General features: G+C 41.0%; 1 protein-coding gene across 2 annotated transcripts; it reads left to right on the top strand.

The window, feature by feature from the left end:
* The first annotated feature begins 8 nt into the window (after positions 1–8).
* LOC116925159 (protein APCDD1) lies at positions 9–12,455 on the top strand. Of its 2 annotated transcripts, XM_032931800.2 has the most exons (10): positions 9–104; positions 194–406; positions 4,066–4,306; positions 7,050–7,145; positions 7,239–7,406; positions 8,289–8,868; positions 10,261–10,441; positions 10,505–10,740; positions 10,834–10,942; positions 11,303–12,455. In XM_032931800.2, the coding sequence occupies exons 3-10, from the start codon at positions 4,095–4,097 to the stop codon at positions 11,632–11,634; spliced, it is 1,914 nt and encodes a 637-aa protein (XP_032787691.2). In that variant the 5' UTR covers positions 9–104; positions 194–406; positions 4,066–4,094; the 3' UTR covers positions 11,635–12,455. The 2 variants fall into 2 exon arrangements, with proteins under 2 accessions (XP_032787691.2, XP_032787690.2); XM_032931799.2 differs by lacking the exons at positions 9–104; positions 194–406 and adding an exon at positions 2,108–2,473.
* Positions 12,456–12,711: the final 256 nt, after the last annotated feature.

Below are 12,711 nucleotides of genomic sequence, written 5' to 3' on the forward strand. Positions count from 1 at the left end.
ACTTGCTGTCTTGTTTATCAATGCTTGCCCACTTTAACTCATGTGGTATTGGCGCCACATTCGCTAGACGGCCAGACCAAGTTGAAATGGCGACGATTTAAAAAGTAAGTCATTATAATGAATTAAAAGTAAAGACACACGAAAACTCAATGATAACAAACTAATCGGTTTTTTTCTGAAATGTGAAATCAAGAAAACGTCTTTATAGTAATCCAAGATCACCATAAAGAGATCTGTCGACTCTGCGTGAAACCAAGTCTTTCTGTTTCGAAGTAGTGAATGGAACTTGTTGGAAACGTTTACAGTTTGAAGAATTTGTCTGCCTTTGCATTGTATGAAAGGCATTTTTTGCAGTATTCCAAAAGCAATGGGGAAATTCATCGGATTCTACGACCTCATTCTTAAAGTAAGTGGATTTTGAAATTTTTAGTTGGCAACAACAGGGGATTACACTTCTGTAGTGTCATAAATGTGTTGAGATAAAGTGATCGGGCGCGATATTGAGTCCCCACAATAATATATGCTGCAACTGCTGTGCCACATGTGATGAAATTCCAGTTTCCATGCCAACTTAGAAAACAGAAAAAAGGAAAAAAAATGTAGAAAAAAGATCATTTAAAGGACGTTAACACTCACGGTGATGGATGCCAGAACCGAACTACTTGATACGTTGATTTTTCCCAGTTTGTGTAGAAATCACAGAATCAGCTATATTATGCGGGTAATTAATGCCCCGAATATCAACCCATGGTTTCATTATTATGTTTATCCGTTAGAATAATCAAACTGTTGATGAGAAATTGGCAGCAAAATTGCAAAAGATGTGGGAAACGCCTGTGTTGGCCACACATTTGCACTTTTGCCAAAATGTCTCGATCAAGAGATTGAATCGCCAGGCATAAATATTTACTATCTTTCTCAAATCCACTTGTCTCAGTGTGGCCAAGACAGTCCACTAAAACTAAGAGAAAGTAAATAAAACACCGTAATCGTTTCATGTAAATGCATCAACTGAATTTCGAAACCAGGCGACTTGTTTCTTTTTCTAATTCAAATCGAACGAGGAAAGAAACAAGTGTTCATCTCGATCGATGGATTACTTATTGCCGTAATCAAACTTTGATTGTCAAGACTCGGTCGATTAGAAAGAAAGGATTTGTATATTGAAACGAGGATTCCAGCATGCAGAAATGGCGTCCATTTCACAAGTGGTGTTCTAAAGGATCACACATATATCAAGGCCTTGCGTCAGATTCATTTTAATAACAAGATATCGATCAATATGAAGAAGACAGTTTTAAGAGGAGCTATATCATTTTTCTAGTTTCACCACACACACAAAGCTACGTATAGAAAATCAAAACGATGCAACGAATTCGGGAAAACTGTTCGTGGAGGTTCGTTTCCCGCTGTGACGTATTCGCTGCTGGCTCTTGCATCAGTCCCGAAAACAAAGAGAATCAATCCGTGGGGGGAAAAAACAAAGCCAACAGATGGATATCTTCTCAAGTCGTTTGTGCGTTTAACATTCTACGGCTGTCACAAATGTCAGCGTTTCCACCCAACCAAATTCATACAGAAATTGATGGGGGGTCGCATAATAACGAGGTAAACTGGCCAGCGTCGGCAACACGCGACTAGCCCACACCCCCAGCAGCAAACACGAAGATTGATTTCAACCTAAAAAAAATTTTTTTTTCGATTTTTTTTAGCTCTCGATATTCGTTTCAAAACACTCAGCCACGTCGTCGGTGTATCGCTACACAAGGCAGCGGCTTTGTCAGCCTATGACCAAAATATAAATATGGGTTTGAATGGAATGCTTCATTCAAACGGCAAGATCGATGCGGCAATCGTCACTGGCTGTGCATTACATTTATTTGAATACAATCAAATTTTCCTGTGGCTAAAGGAGGTAACACAAAAACACATTGTATATAGAGAGAGGGATTGAGAGAAAGAGAGTCTTTTTTCAAACATATACCGGTTGGGATAGCTTGATAAGAGCACAGGGTCCTCCTATGCCAAGAGTCAGTCGACTGCCAGTGGTCAAAGAGCCAGGTTCGCTCCGGTCCTACCCTCATTCAAAATTGTTTCCGGTTTTTTTTTTTTTTTCTTTTTTACTTTCTTTTTTTTTTCTCTCTTTTTTTTTTTAAACTTTTCGTTCGACTCTCTCATTTTGTTAATGGGCGTGTTTTGGAACTATTAACTAATGGCCCTGTGAACACGGCTGCTCTTTCTCCTCCCATTCATCTGTGGTGCGTGTGTGTCAGTGTGTCATCACGACAGAGTGCAACGTCTTGTGTGTCAACGGCTCTTCATTACAGCTAATGCCGGCTGCCCCTGACGATTTTCTTTTGTTTTGAACAACGTCCGCAAGTTGTTGAAAGCTTCCCAGTGTTGCGTGTAATGTGAGCCAGTAATTTACAAGACGACGTGGCACCTTTTCTTCAAACCCATTCGAGAATGAACGGTACGGTCCGTGTCGCAATTAATTTCTAACATTTAAAGAAAAACAAACGAAATTTCGATTTTGTTGGCAAATGGAGGGGGTGGGGAGGACGAGGGAATTTGTCGCCCATGTCAAAGAAAAATGTTTTGTTTTCGTGTTTCCTGTCCCAGTAGCTATTTCCTCCGCGTCGTTTAATTATTCATTCCGTCACCACACGGGTCATTACCTTGTATCAACTCAAGTCCCACTCCCTTCTTGGCATTAGTTACGCCTGCCCATTTTCATTTCTTAATATACTTCGTTCCCCCCCATTTTTTGTTTCTCATTTCTTTTTTAACTCGGAGAAGAAATTGACATTTTGTACGTGGACGTACATATTGTTTCAATTTTGTTTGCCTAGCCGATATATTGCATTTATTATTGCTTTTTCCGCCGTATTCAAATTCGACGACACATTTCGATATGAAAACAAACAAACTTGTTTTTGTTGTGTTTTGTTTTGAATTGGAAACAAATTGCAAGTCTCTGCCGTCCGCGCTCTCCTTGACAGGATTGAATGTATCGTTTACCAACCGGCGGCATTTATCGTTTTGTAAAATAAGAAGAAAAAGGGAAACACTCATCCCTGTTTTGCATAACAACAATAATATATACTGTCTCTCCCGTTTCTGTATAAAAGAATTTCACCGAATATTTTTATACGTAGACGGCATCGGCATATTATTGTTCTATATTCATACCACCGTGTGTGTGTGTGTGTGTCATCGTTGGCTGTTGCCAGAGAGCATGAACAAGTTTATATTTACACGAGCTATAAATGACCGAGATGTAGATCCTTGTGCGACCAATTCGTTCTGCCCTTGGCCGTTGCACCCAACGCTCATCTTTTTGATGTCCTTATGTAAGGATCTAAAGTTATGTTTGGTAAAACGCGGGCTCGTAAAATACAAAATGTTTCCGTAAGAAAAGAGCGGCGGATTCGCCTCCGCAATGGTTAACCCTATATTACATGGTTTAATGTCTACAGAGACACATCATAGACTACAGCCGCCTTTTTTTTTTTAGTATCAGCACTCTCGGTGTTACTGCGGCAAAAACAAAAAAATAAAAGAAAGTGTAAAGATACCCCATAACAGACAAGGCGCCGGCGGTGCGACATGGTGACAACACCGGACGTCAACAAACGTCCTGATAAGCTTAATATCCTCGTTCACATTGATTCTTTTTCATATCAGCCCACCTTCCTTTTGGTTAAATCCCGACTTAGGTGACGCGATAAAAAAAAATGGTGTAATTCAAAAGCATTAAGTGCAAAAGCCGATATTATTGCTGAACAGAACTGATTTGACGATGATGTGGGGGCTGATGGGGAGGTGTTCGAAGAGGGTTGGTGAGAAATACCAGAGAGGGGAGTGAACAGACACAGTTGTGTCAACAAACGGCGACAAATCCTGGCACCCTAACGTATTGAGCGATTTTTGTGGCGCGTGTGTTTATCCAACAATTTCCCACTCTTTTTAGTGTCATCCTAGTTGTGTACACATCAGTTGATTAATGCCTTCCTTCATTTATCTAAATTGTTTTTTTGTTATTCAATATTTGAACAATTACAGGTCAGAGAGGCTTCGTGTTTCTTGTGGTGATGGTGGTGGCGCTAATGGTGTCGGCCGAACGAAGACATCGTAATCGCGTCGATAATAATCCATCATCATCCATCCTGATGAACAATCTTCTGCTCGAGTTGGACGAATCTCTTCCCGAATGTTCGGCCGCTTTCCGGCGGGTCCAAAACGGTGAACGCTCAGCTCTTGCTTCTTACCCGCCGGACATTAAAGGTCTATGGGTCTCGCAAGAGTAAGTTGAAATTCTTCATTGCCATCTTTTCTTTATGGAGTTTGTCGTGTCTTCCACACGGATATAGTGTCTGCGCGACTGAAGACTTTTGTCGTCAACGCCTATTGTTATTTGAGCTGTTGGCCATTTCGCCAAGCCATATGCAGAGTAATTAAAAGCAACACGTTGTCGCCTTCTTATCGTGGGTTGAAACAAGAAACTAGTCGAACAACTGACATCCAGTAGTTTGTAATACGATTCGATGGTGAACAATACGCCCTTCTGGCCATCCTTCATTGAGGCTGCCCTGAAAACCATTTCGGATTCGATTTCCGCCAAATGCCGACCCCTAGCAAGTAGATCCGGTGAGTAGGAAATGGATGTCGCGAAAAAAAAGGGGGAGATAGGGGAATTGTGTGTGTGAGAGGTTGACACTATTGGGTTGGACACGGTTTTTCGTTAGCAGCCGTTGTCTCTTTTTTTTTTTTTTCCTCCTCACTGTTTTGTCATGTGACAGCTGGGGATGTCATCCTAAAAGGAAAACCAGAGAATAGAGGGAGACACACAGCGCCTGCTTTTCTTTTTTGGACTAACAAAATCCAGGCGCACAAACGTATATAGTCCGCTTGTGTGATTGCGTCGTTAAGCGGGACGAGTGCGGGGGTGTATGTGGGGGAATAGGTTATTGAGAGGGAAGCTTTTATAGACCAGTAGAAAATAGGGAAGGCGACAAGAGCTGTCAATTGCCGTTGACTGGAGTGAGACGATAAGAGGCGGACCGGTGATGAAGTCTTATTGTATTATTGTGTTTTGTGCGTTTCCGGCAGGGACGAAGGGATGTGGGAAGAGAACGTCAAATGGAATTGTGATTTGATTTTGATGTTGGTCTTCTTCTAATAATTAAATGTGTAGAATATGTTGAGATGGAATTTTCTGTGGCAACATTTCTTTTGAATTGCTGCTGTCAAAAGGAAAAGATGGAACTATATTACAGTGGAAGAAAGTTTCTATCTCTTATCTTTTAGTTCTGTTTCTTGTTGTCAAGTTCCCTGCAGTCGAATAGACATTGGGGGGGTTGGTTGGGGGTTTTAAGTTTTAATACCTTAGGTGGTCTCCAGAAGCTGTTCTTTTCTTTGAGGGTTGTCTTTAGTTTTATTTCCAAGAGGGTAAAAAAAAAAAAAAACCTTTTCTTTTTTAAGATTTCCAGTAGAGTTAGTCAAAAAGAAAGGAAACTGTAAGACGTGTCACTCGAGTCCTCCTCCATATTTTCCTTCATGTCACGAATGCGCTTTATTGCTTTAGCAGAAATCTTTTCCCTCATTTCAATGGCTGTCTCAGTTCATGAATTTTGGGAGACTTGGATGCGTTTTACAGACAGCATATACACAGGAATGTATTGGAAGTGTTTGACTGGAACCCCTCTTTTCCCCTCCATGTCTGATTGGAATGGCGTGGGTTCTTGAATGGGTCCACGGTCTTATAAACCATCTTTATTCACCATTCTCTTTTCTCTTTTCATGGTCTGCGGTCACACAAGAGGAGCGTTCCAAGGCAATCTGAATAAGCATGTCATAAATTACCGATGAAAGGTTTTTTTTTTTTACTTTTTTTGAACATCGCAAAGTTTTGATTTTCATTTCTGCGCGTGCGGCAGTTTCGTTGAAATTGATTAATTTTCTAATATCATTTTGATTTAGACTTGTTTAATATTCAACAATGGAATTACCCCGACACACGTGAAATCTCATTTTTCATACCGTTTTCGGTTGTTTGTCACACACGCCACAATCAGTTTCGATATGGACATTGGACGAAAATAAGGGAAGAACCCTTTTGACAAGACAAAAACCCATTGAAAGAAAATTTTGGGTTGATGGAACCTGCATGTATTTTTATGTGTGTTCGGTTGTACAGCGAACGAGCGAACCCTTTTAAGGAGGGGGTTTGCTGTTTACACACACGCCGCACTGTTTGTACGTGTGTGTGTGTGTTATATACACCGGTGGCTGCTGGTGTGAGTGTCTTTCTTGAGGGGTTCAACACAGCAAAAAAAAAAAAGAAAAAGGAAAGGCTATGTCCCCGCTGTGCCGTGTATATCACGTGCGAGCTTGCACAAAAATATTTCCGACTGTGCTTGTCTTATGTAAACAATTCTCGCCGAGCTGGAACTTCCCCCCTTTTTTTTGTGTCCTGGCCGGATTGCGGCACAACAAACCTTGGGGTGTGTGATGCGAGACAGATAGATTTGACACGAACAGATCAAAACAACATCACTGGCTAATGGCCTGGATAAAGAGCCTCTCTTCAGGCAGCGCATGCTGTCTAGTCTCAGTAAACAGTCATCCTTCAGCAAACGAAACTAGCGCTAGAGTTATTTATCGTGGTCAAAACTCGGGAAAGCTGTTATGCTCCAAGTTTTGACGCCTTGAAAAAATGTATGTACGCTTCCATTTCTTAAAGGGGAAACAAAGCGCTGTAGAAAAAGTGGACAGCGATACCTGACCGCGTTCGCTTTAAAGAAAATAAAACAGAAGCTCGTTTTTCTTTCGTGTATGGGCTTTTTTTGGTGGGGGGGGAGATGTACAAACAAAACAAAGGAAAGGAGCTGTTTAATCTATTACTTCTATCTAAATGACTGCATTTTTTCCCTCCACAACAACAACAACATTAAGTTGAAATACTTTTGAAATGCGATCGATTTATGTTGAACGTTAATTTTCTTGTTTTATCGATCGATGACTGATTGCGTGCCCTGTTTCTGTAGATGTGAAACGAGACCTGGCCCGGAATTCGTCCTGCGCCAATACCAATTCGAACGCGACGGCAGTTTCAAATTGCTGCAACATTTCTACGGTGACGAGTGAGTTGGACAGCCTCGACTGGTTCCTTTTACATCGCATTATCCAATCACGTACACATTTTAATTTTCCTTTCTTTTTTTTTTAAATTTCAGATGGTGCACGACGCCCGTGTACACGCTGACGGCTAAAGGCCAGCTACAAATGCGCGAGCCTTCGTGGATCGTTCCAGGCGCCGCAGAGTCCGAGTACACCCTACACCGAGTGCATTTGGTAGCCTACAGCGAAGACGTCGTCGACGAAGTCATGCAAAGAGTCAATCGGTAAACGAACCATCATTTTTTTTTCTGTCTGTCTTTTGTTTACATTCCGTGTTCCATGTCGTGTTCCAAAATAGGAGAAATCTCCCCTCTTCAGAAAGAGAGAGAGAAAAAAAACGCTTATCTCCGTTTGACAATCACTTTGTGGCTGTTGTCATCACTTTGTGTTGATTCGGTTAGTCCTCCTTTCGAAGGGAAGAAATAACACGGATGGCGCATGAGTTTGACCGGCAATAGTTTCCAGAAAAAAATGTGAACAGCAAAGAATTTTCTTTAGTGGCAAACGATAATGTGTGATAAACAAGTGTACCCAGAAAAACTGGGTCTTGTATTATTTATCCGCTAAGTAAATCTCTTTCAAGAAAAAACTTGCAGCTGCCTCTGCTCGCACGCCAACAGCTTATAAGACATCGCGTGTTTGCACTGGGTTTCAAGTTAAAAGAAAAAGCCAAATAGGTTTATGTCTATATACCTGGGTTTTTTTTCAACTAGAGCCCGGATATTTTGGTTTGTTTCACTTAGCTCTTCTTTTTTTTTTTTTTCTTTAACCTTTATTTATGGACGGTAGATGTTGAGTATTTTTTTGAATGGGGCAGTTGTTAAACTAGAGGTTTTCAACAAGAATTCATTTTATGTTTAAGTGAATCCAGTGTAGTTAAACCATATTTGAGATAACGCATCAATATATGGCCGTCGATAAGGACGCTCTCCGAAATGGCCATAAATATTTAAGAGCTAAGCATCTCCATAAGCGATCAAGTAATTAGGCATGGATAAAGAGGAAGAAGGATGACTTGATTTGTGTGAGGGCTGGAAATGTGCCATTTCTTCCAGTCATAAATTAAGACATGCTTTATTTACGTTTTTGTTTTTTTCTGACTATAGATCGTGTCCAGGGTACATTACTCGCCCTTGGCGAGTTCGTAAAGAGTACCTGATTTACAATTACGCTGTTTCCGGCGAAGGTAAATCTGGCCAACTGAAACAAAGCAGCGCCAAATCAAGCCCGTCTGATCGCCACTGGATGACGGCCAGCAACGGCAAGCGTCACGGTAATGGAAGCGGTCGTGGCAACAAGGTTGGCGGCTCCACTGGTGCGGATCAGCGTTCCAAACGCGTCTCCCACAACGGTTCGCATCATCATCACGCGTCTTCGTCAGACTTTGCAACGTCCGATACGGCCGCCCATCAGATGGCAGCTCTGGAAGAAATTGATTGCCTGGCGGCTTTCCACGCCGTCTATCACGAATTGCAACTGATCAGGACAGTCCGCCGTCCTAGGGATCTTTTGGCTCACATGGATCTACCATTGGGCGATAAGAAAAAGAATTTCCATCATCCGTCAGCCGACCAGCAAATGCAGACGCTTCTTTTCTTAGGTAACATTCATCCACAGTTGGAACAACGGGCATCTTACCGGCCCACCTCCTATCAACCGGCGCTTGTTCGTCACGATCATCAGGAGGTCAGTGTATTTCTCGTTATCCTTTTGTTCTAGGGGATGGGGGGGGGGGAACAGATAAATACCGCGAGATTTGAACGATAATAAAGCAATTACACGCTCGATCCCGTCGCTGACAGCGCTGGAATCCAACCATTTAGTCTTTTGTGTTTCTGTCTAAAAATTACTGAACAACATCCATATGGAAGAGATTATTACCCATGTATGTTTTTTTTATTATTATTTTCTCTGTCGGTTGCATCGTCGTTATAAAAAATCCAAAAAGTTTGGGTCTTAGAGGGGGGTCTTGTGGTTCCAGGAGAAGGGGGGGATATGACGTATAGGGTTGAATTTATACGTGGTACCGACGCCAGACAGAAAAGAAGAAGAGGAGTTTTTTTTGTTTTTTTCGCAGCGTGAATTCGGTCCATGTAAAGAATTCCGCTACGGCTTCTCTCCGCAAGGGAGGCTGAAAAAACAAGGAACAAGAATTTTCAAACAAAAGGGGAATCGGACAAGAAAAACAAATACCGACCAAATACCCAGCAGGATGTATTTTCTCTTGTTTTTCATTTTTCTCTTGTTTGAATTCTTTTATTTGCCTCCATTTTCTTCTTGTCGCTTCTTTTTTGTTTTGTTTTCCCCTGTTGAGGCAACGAATGAGCAGGAAGGCTATTGAAAAAAAAAAAGAAAAAAAAGAGGGGGGGCTTCATGTATTAAAAGGTCTGCATGACCTCCCGCTGTCAGCAAACGGAGCAGGCGGAGAAACTATCGAAGGGAATGCGACCCGCGTGCGCTGCTCCACCTATTGTTTTTTTTTTCTTTCTATTTTTGCCTCTTTTTTTTTTTTTTTTTTTTTAAAGTCATAGAACAGCGGGACGCATTGTGTGTGTGTCTGTTCACTTTAAATTATCGATTTCAATGTTTGCATTTTTAATATTGGACTTTGTCCCAAACATCAGGGTGGAGGGGAATAAATGTAAGAAATGGAGATGAAATCGACACCACTTCCCACGGCTATTCGTTTATTGTTTTCTTATACCTTTTTTTTTCCTGTTTTGCTTTGTTTCTTGTCGTGTTTTGTTTTCGTTGTTGCGTGGACTTATGTTTCGCGTGTTCAATGTCCATTAGTCAACGGCTAAGAAACGGCAATCAGATGGGAATAACCGATTTCCTGGCATCTTCCACCTGTCCCACCTAACCTTGTTTTTGTTTTTATCGCTCCCGTCCAAATTTGGATGTCCTTTGTTTTAGTTTTTCCTTCCTTACATTTTTTTGGAAGATTTATGTAAATACGAAAAAATACGCTACACATAAAATTCCGATCGTTGCAGCGTGAAATTCATTTGCAATTCAATAGTCGGGAAATGAAAAGTTTTCTTTGTTTTTTGCTTTTTCAATTTTTTTTCTTCTTAGGCAAACGACTGCCACGTTTGTCGGCTGGTAGCCAAGTCCACTGACAAATCACCGCCCCACCTTCACGCCCGTCCCCGTTTGCCCGTCTATCCGATGGGCGACTGGATCAGCTCGTCTTGCGAAACGAGACCTATCGGTACTTTTCTAATGAGACGAATGAAATTCACCGACCATCAAAATGGTAATGCTCCAACATAATTTACTGCTATCGATTGAACTCAATTTCACTTGTAAATTGCTACAGGATTGAACGCGGGAAAATATTCGGCTGTCGCGTCACCGACATTCCAGGCCCTTTTCCACTATTTCGCCGATCCAGTTTGCTCCAATGCGACTCTGACCGTCTTAGCCGCAGGTCATTATTTGCCTGGCACTGATTCCGACCGCGTTCAAGGCGCCACCGAGTTTGACTTTTTCGTTCAATCGGTCGTCATTACCGTTCACGATGAACCCACTGCTCGCAACCTGAACGGACTTAAGGTACATTGCATAACATGAGGCGATTATAATGATTTAAAATTTTAGAAAAAGAAAATGTCTAAACCGATTCTTTTTTTCTTAATTAAAAATCAGGGCAATCAATGTGCCATGGATGGCAGTTGGAGAGTGGACCGACCGCAAGACGTCACGCACACCGGCGGCTGTATTGGCCTGGGAATTCGAGTACCCACGGTAGCCAATGGTAATATAATGAGCACATCTTACCATCTTCCAGGGCGTCGACGCCTCTTTTTAAGGATGGCCCGTTCAGTCGATAAATAATCAGGGTGGGGTTGTTATAATATCTGACGATAAATGGGGCATCGAGATGAATGCACCACTTAAGACGCCATCCTTAAAAAAATAAATACAATCTTTGTAGTCTTTCTCTCTTGACTAAACGTTGGAATTTCTCGAGTGGAAATGCGAGATCCCTCTTTCGTTTGAAAAAAAAAAAAGATAAAGAGAAGAATAACAAAGAGCAAAGGAAACTGATAAAACGTAAGGAAAAAGGAAAAAAAAAAGTTAATTTATTTTTCGTTTTCCCCTTGAAAAAACACAGACTTGTTGAAAATGGATGTTAACGGCATCGGGCATCCGCTTTTGTATTTCGGAATTGCCGAGAATCCCAGCGAGCCTCGAACGCCGCCCAAATCGGGGTCTACGACGGAGCTCGACCTTATCCGCCCGACGTCTTATCTACCGCCTCTGCAGCAGTGCCAAAGCATTTGGGAGTATTTGGGTAGCGTCAATGACGCTTCCAACGAATTGGGGCCGATAATCCCGCACGCCAGAGTATCGGGAGACTCGAGCGGATCGTCATCTGTCACGTTCAGTTGCGTGTTTTGGGGGGCTTTAACACTCGCCAACGCCATCTACCTTCTTCAATTTTAAATACTACCTTTGTTTTTCTTTTCTTTTTTTCTATCAACATCTTTTGTTGTTACTTCAAACAATCCTTTTTCTTTTATAAAACAATAATTAATCAATATTTGAAAAAAAATAACTTTTTTTCTTCTTACATTCAATGTTGTATCGTCCGTTATTGTCTTTTGATTGCCGTTTTATCTTGTATCTATATATAACATTGTCGTGCGTCTAAACAGTCTGGGAACTTAACGGGCGTAAATCGCTTAACCTCTACGTGTACATAGAAACATTACATGTGCATTTAATTGTCGTATTAGAAAGCGATCAAACGTAAAGTAAACTTTTCCAACAGCTTCACAAAACACATGCTTCTCCATATTTTATTTCCTACCCGTTCTATTCAATGTAATTCTTGTCCACGTAATTTTTGTGCAACGATTTTTCCCAACAACGCCGTCTTCAACGTTGTCATTTTGTTTTGATCCGAAATCATTTTGTGTACACCCCTCAATTGAGCCCAGTCTTTCTTTTTGATTATTTTTAACCAACAAAACACGGGAATAAGAGAAATCAAAATTGTTTAGTCGAGTTGGTAAGATTAGATGCTTTTCCCACTTCATTTATTTGTTGCCACCCGTCTGTATATGCAAGTGTTTTTTTGTTTTTTTTAAGCTTCAATTTCATAATCTGGATTTTGTTGTTGGTCGTCGCGCCATTCTTTTGCACCTCCGCACACATATAACAGACTAGTGCATTCACTTCCATTCGTGTAACCAAATTTTAAGGAAAAAAATTCATTTTCTCTTGTATCGCGAAAAAAAAAATAGATAAACAAAAAAGAAAAATGCGTCATATGTTTAATTTCTACCGATAAATTAATAGCGGTAAATCAGAAATTTCGACAGCAACTAGGTGACACTAGATTATGAATTATATGAATATTTTTATTCTGTGTTTGTCACTAAAGGACCTAACCAAAATGCAAAGGAAAAATTTGTAGAATTTATGAGCCTAAGCAAGTGCTGCCACCTAGCGGTCTTAATAACAACTTTGTCTATTTCTTAAAATTAGTTTTCTTTTCCAATCGCAATATTTTGGAAT

Source organism: Daphnia magna, linkage group LG6 (genome assembly GCF_020631705.1).
Source record: "Daphnia magna isolate NIES linkage group LG6, ASM2063170v1.1, whole genome shotgun sequence".
Taxonomy (NCBI): domain Eukaryota; kingdom Metazoa; phylum Arthropoda; class Branchiopoda; order Diplostraca; family Daphniidae; genus Daphnia; species Daphnia magna.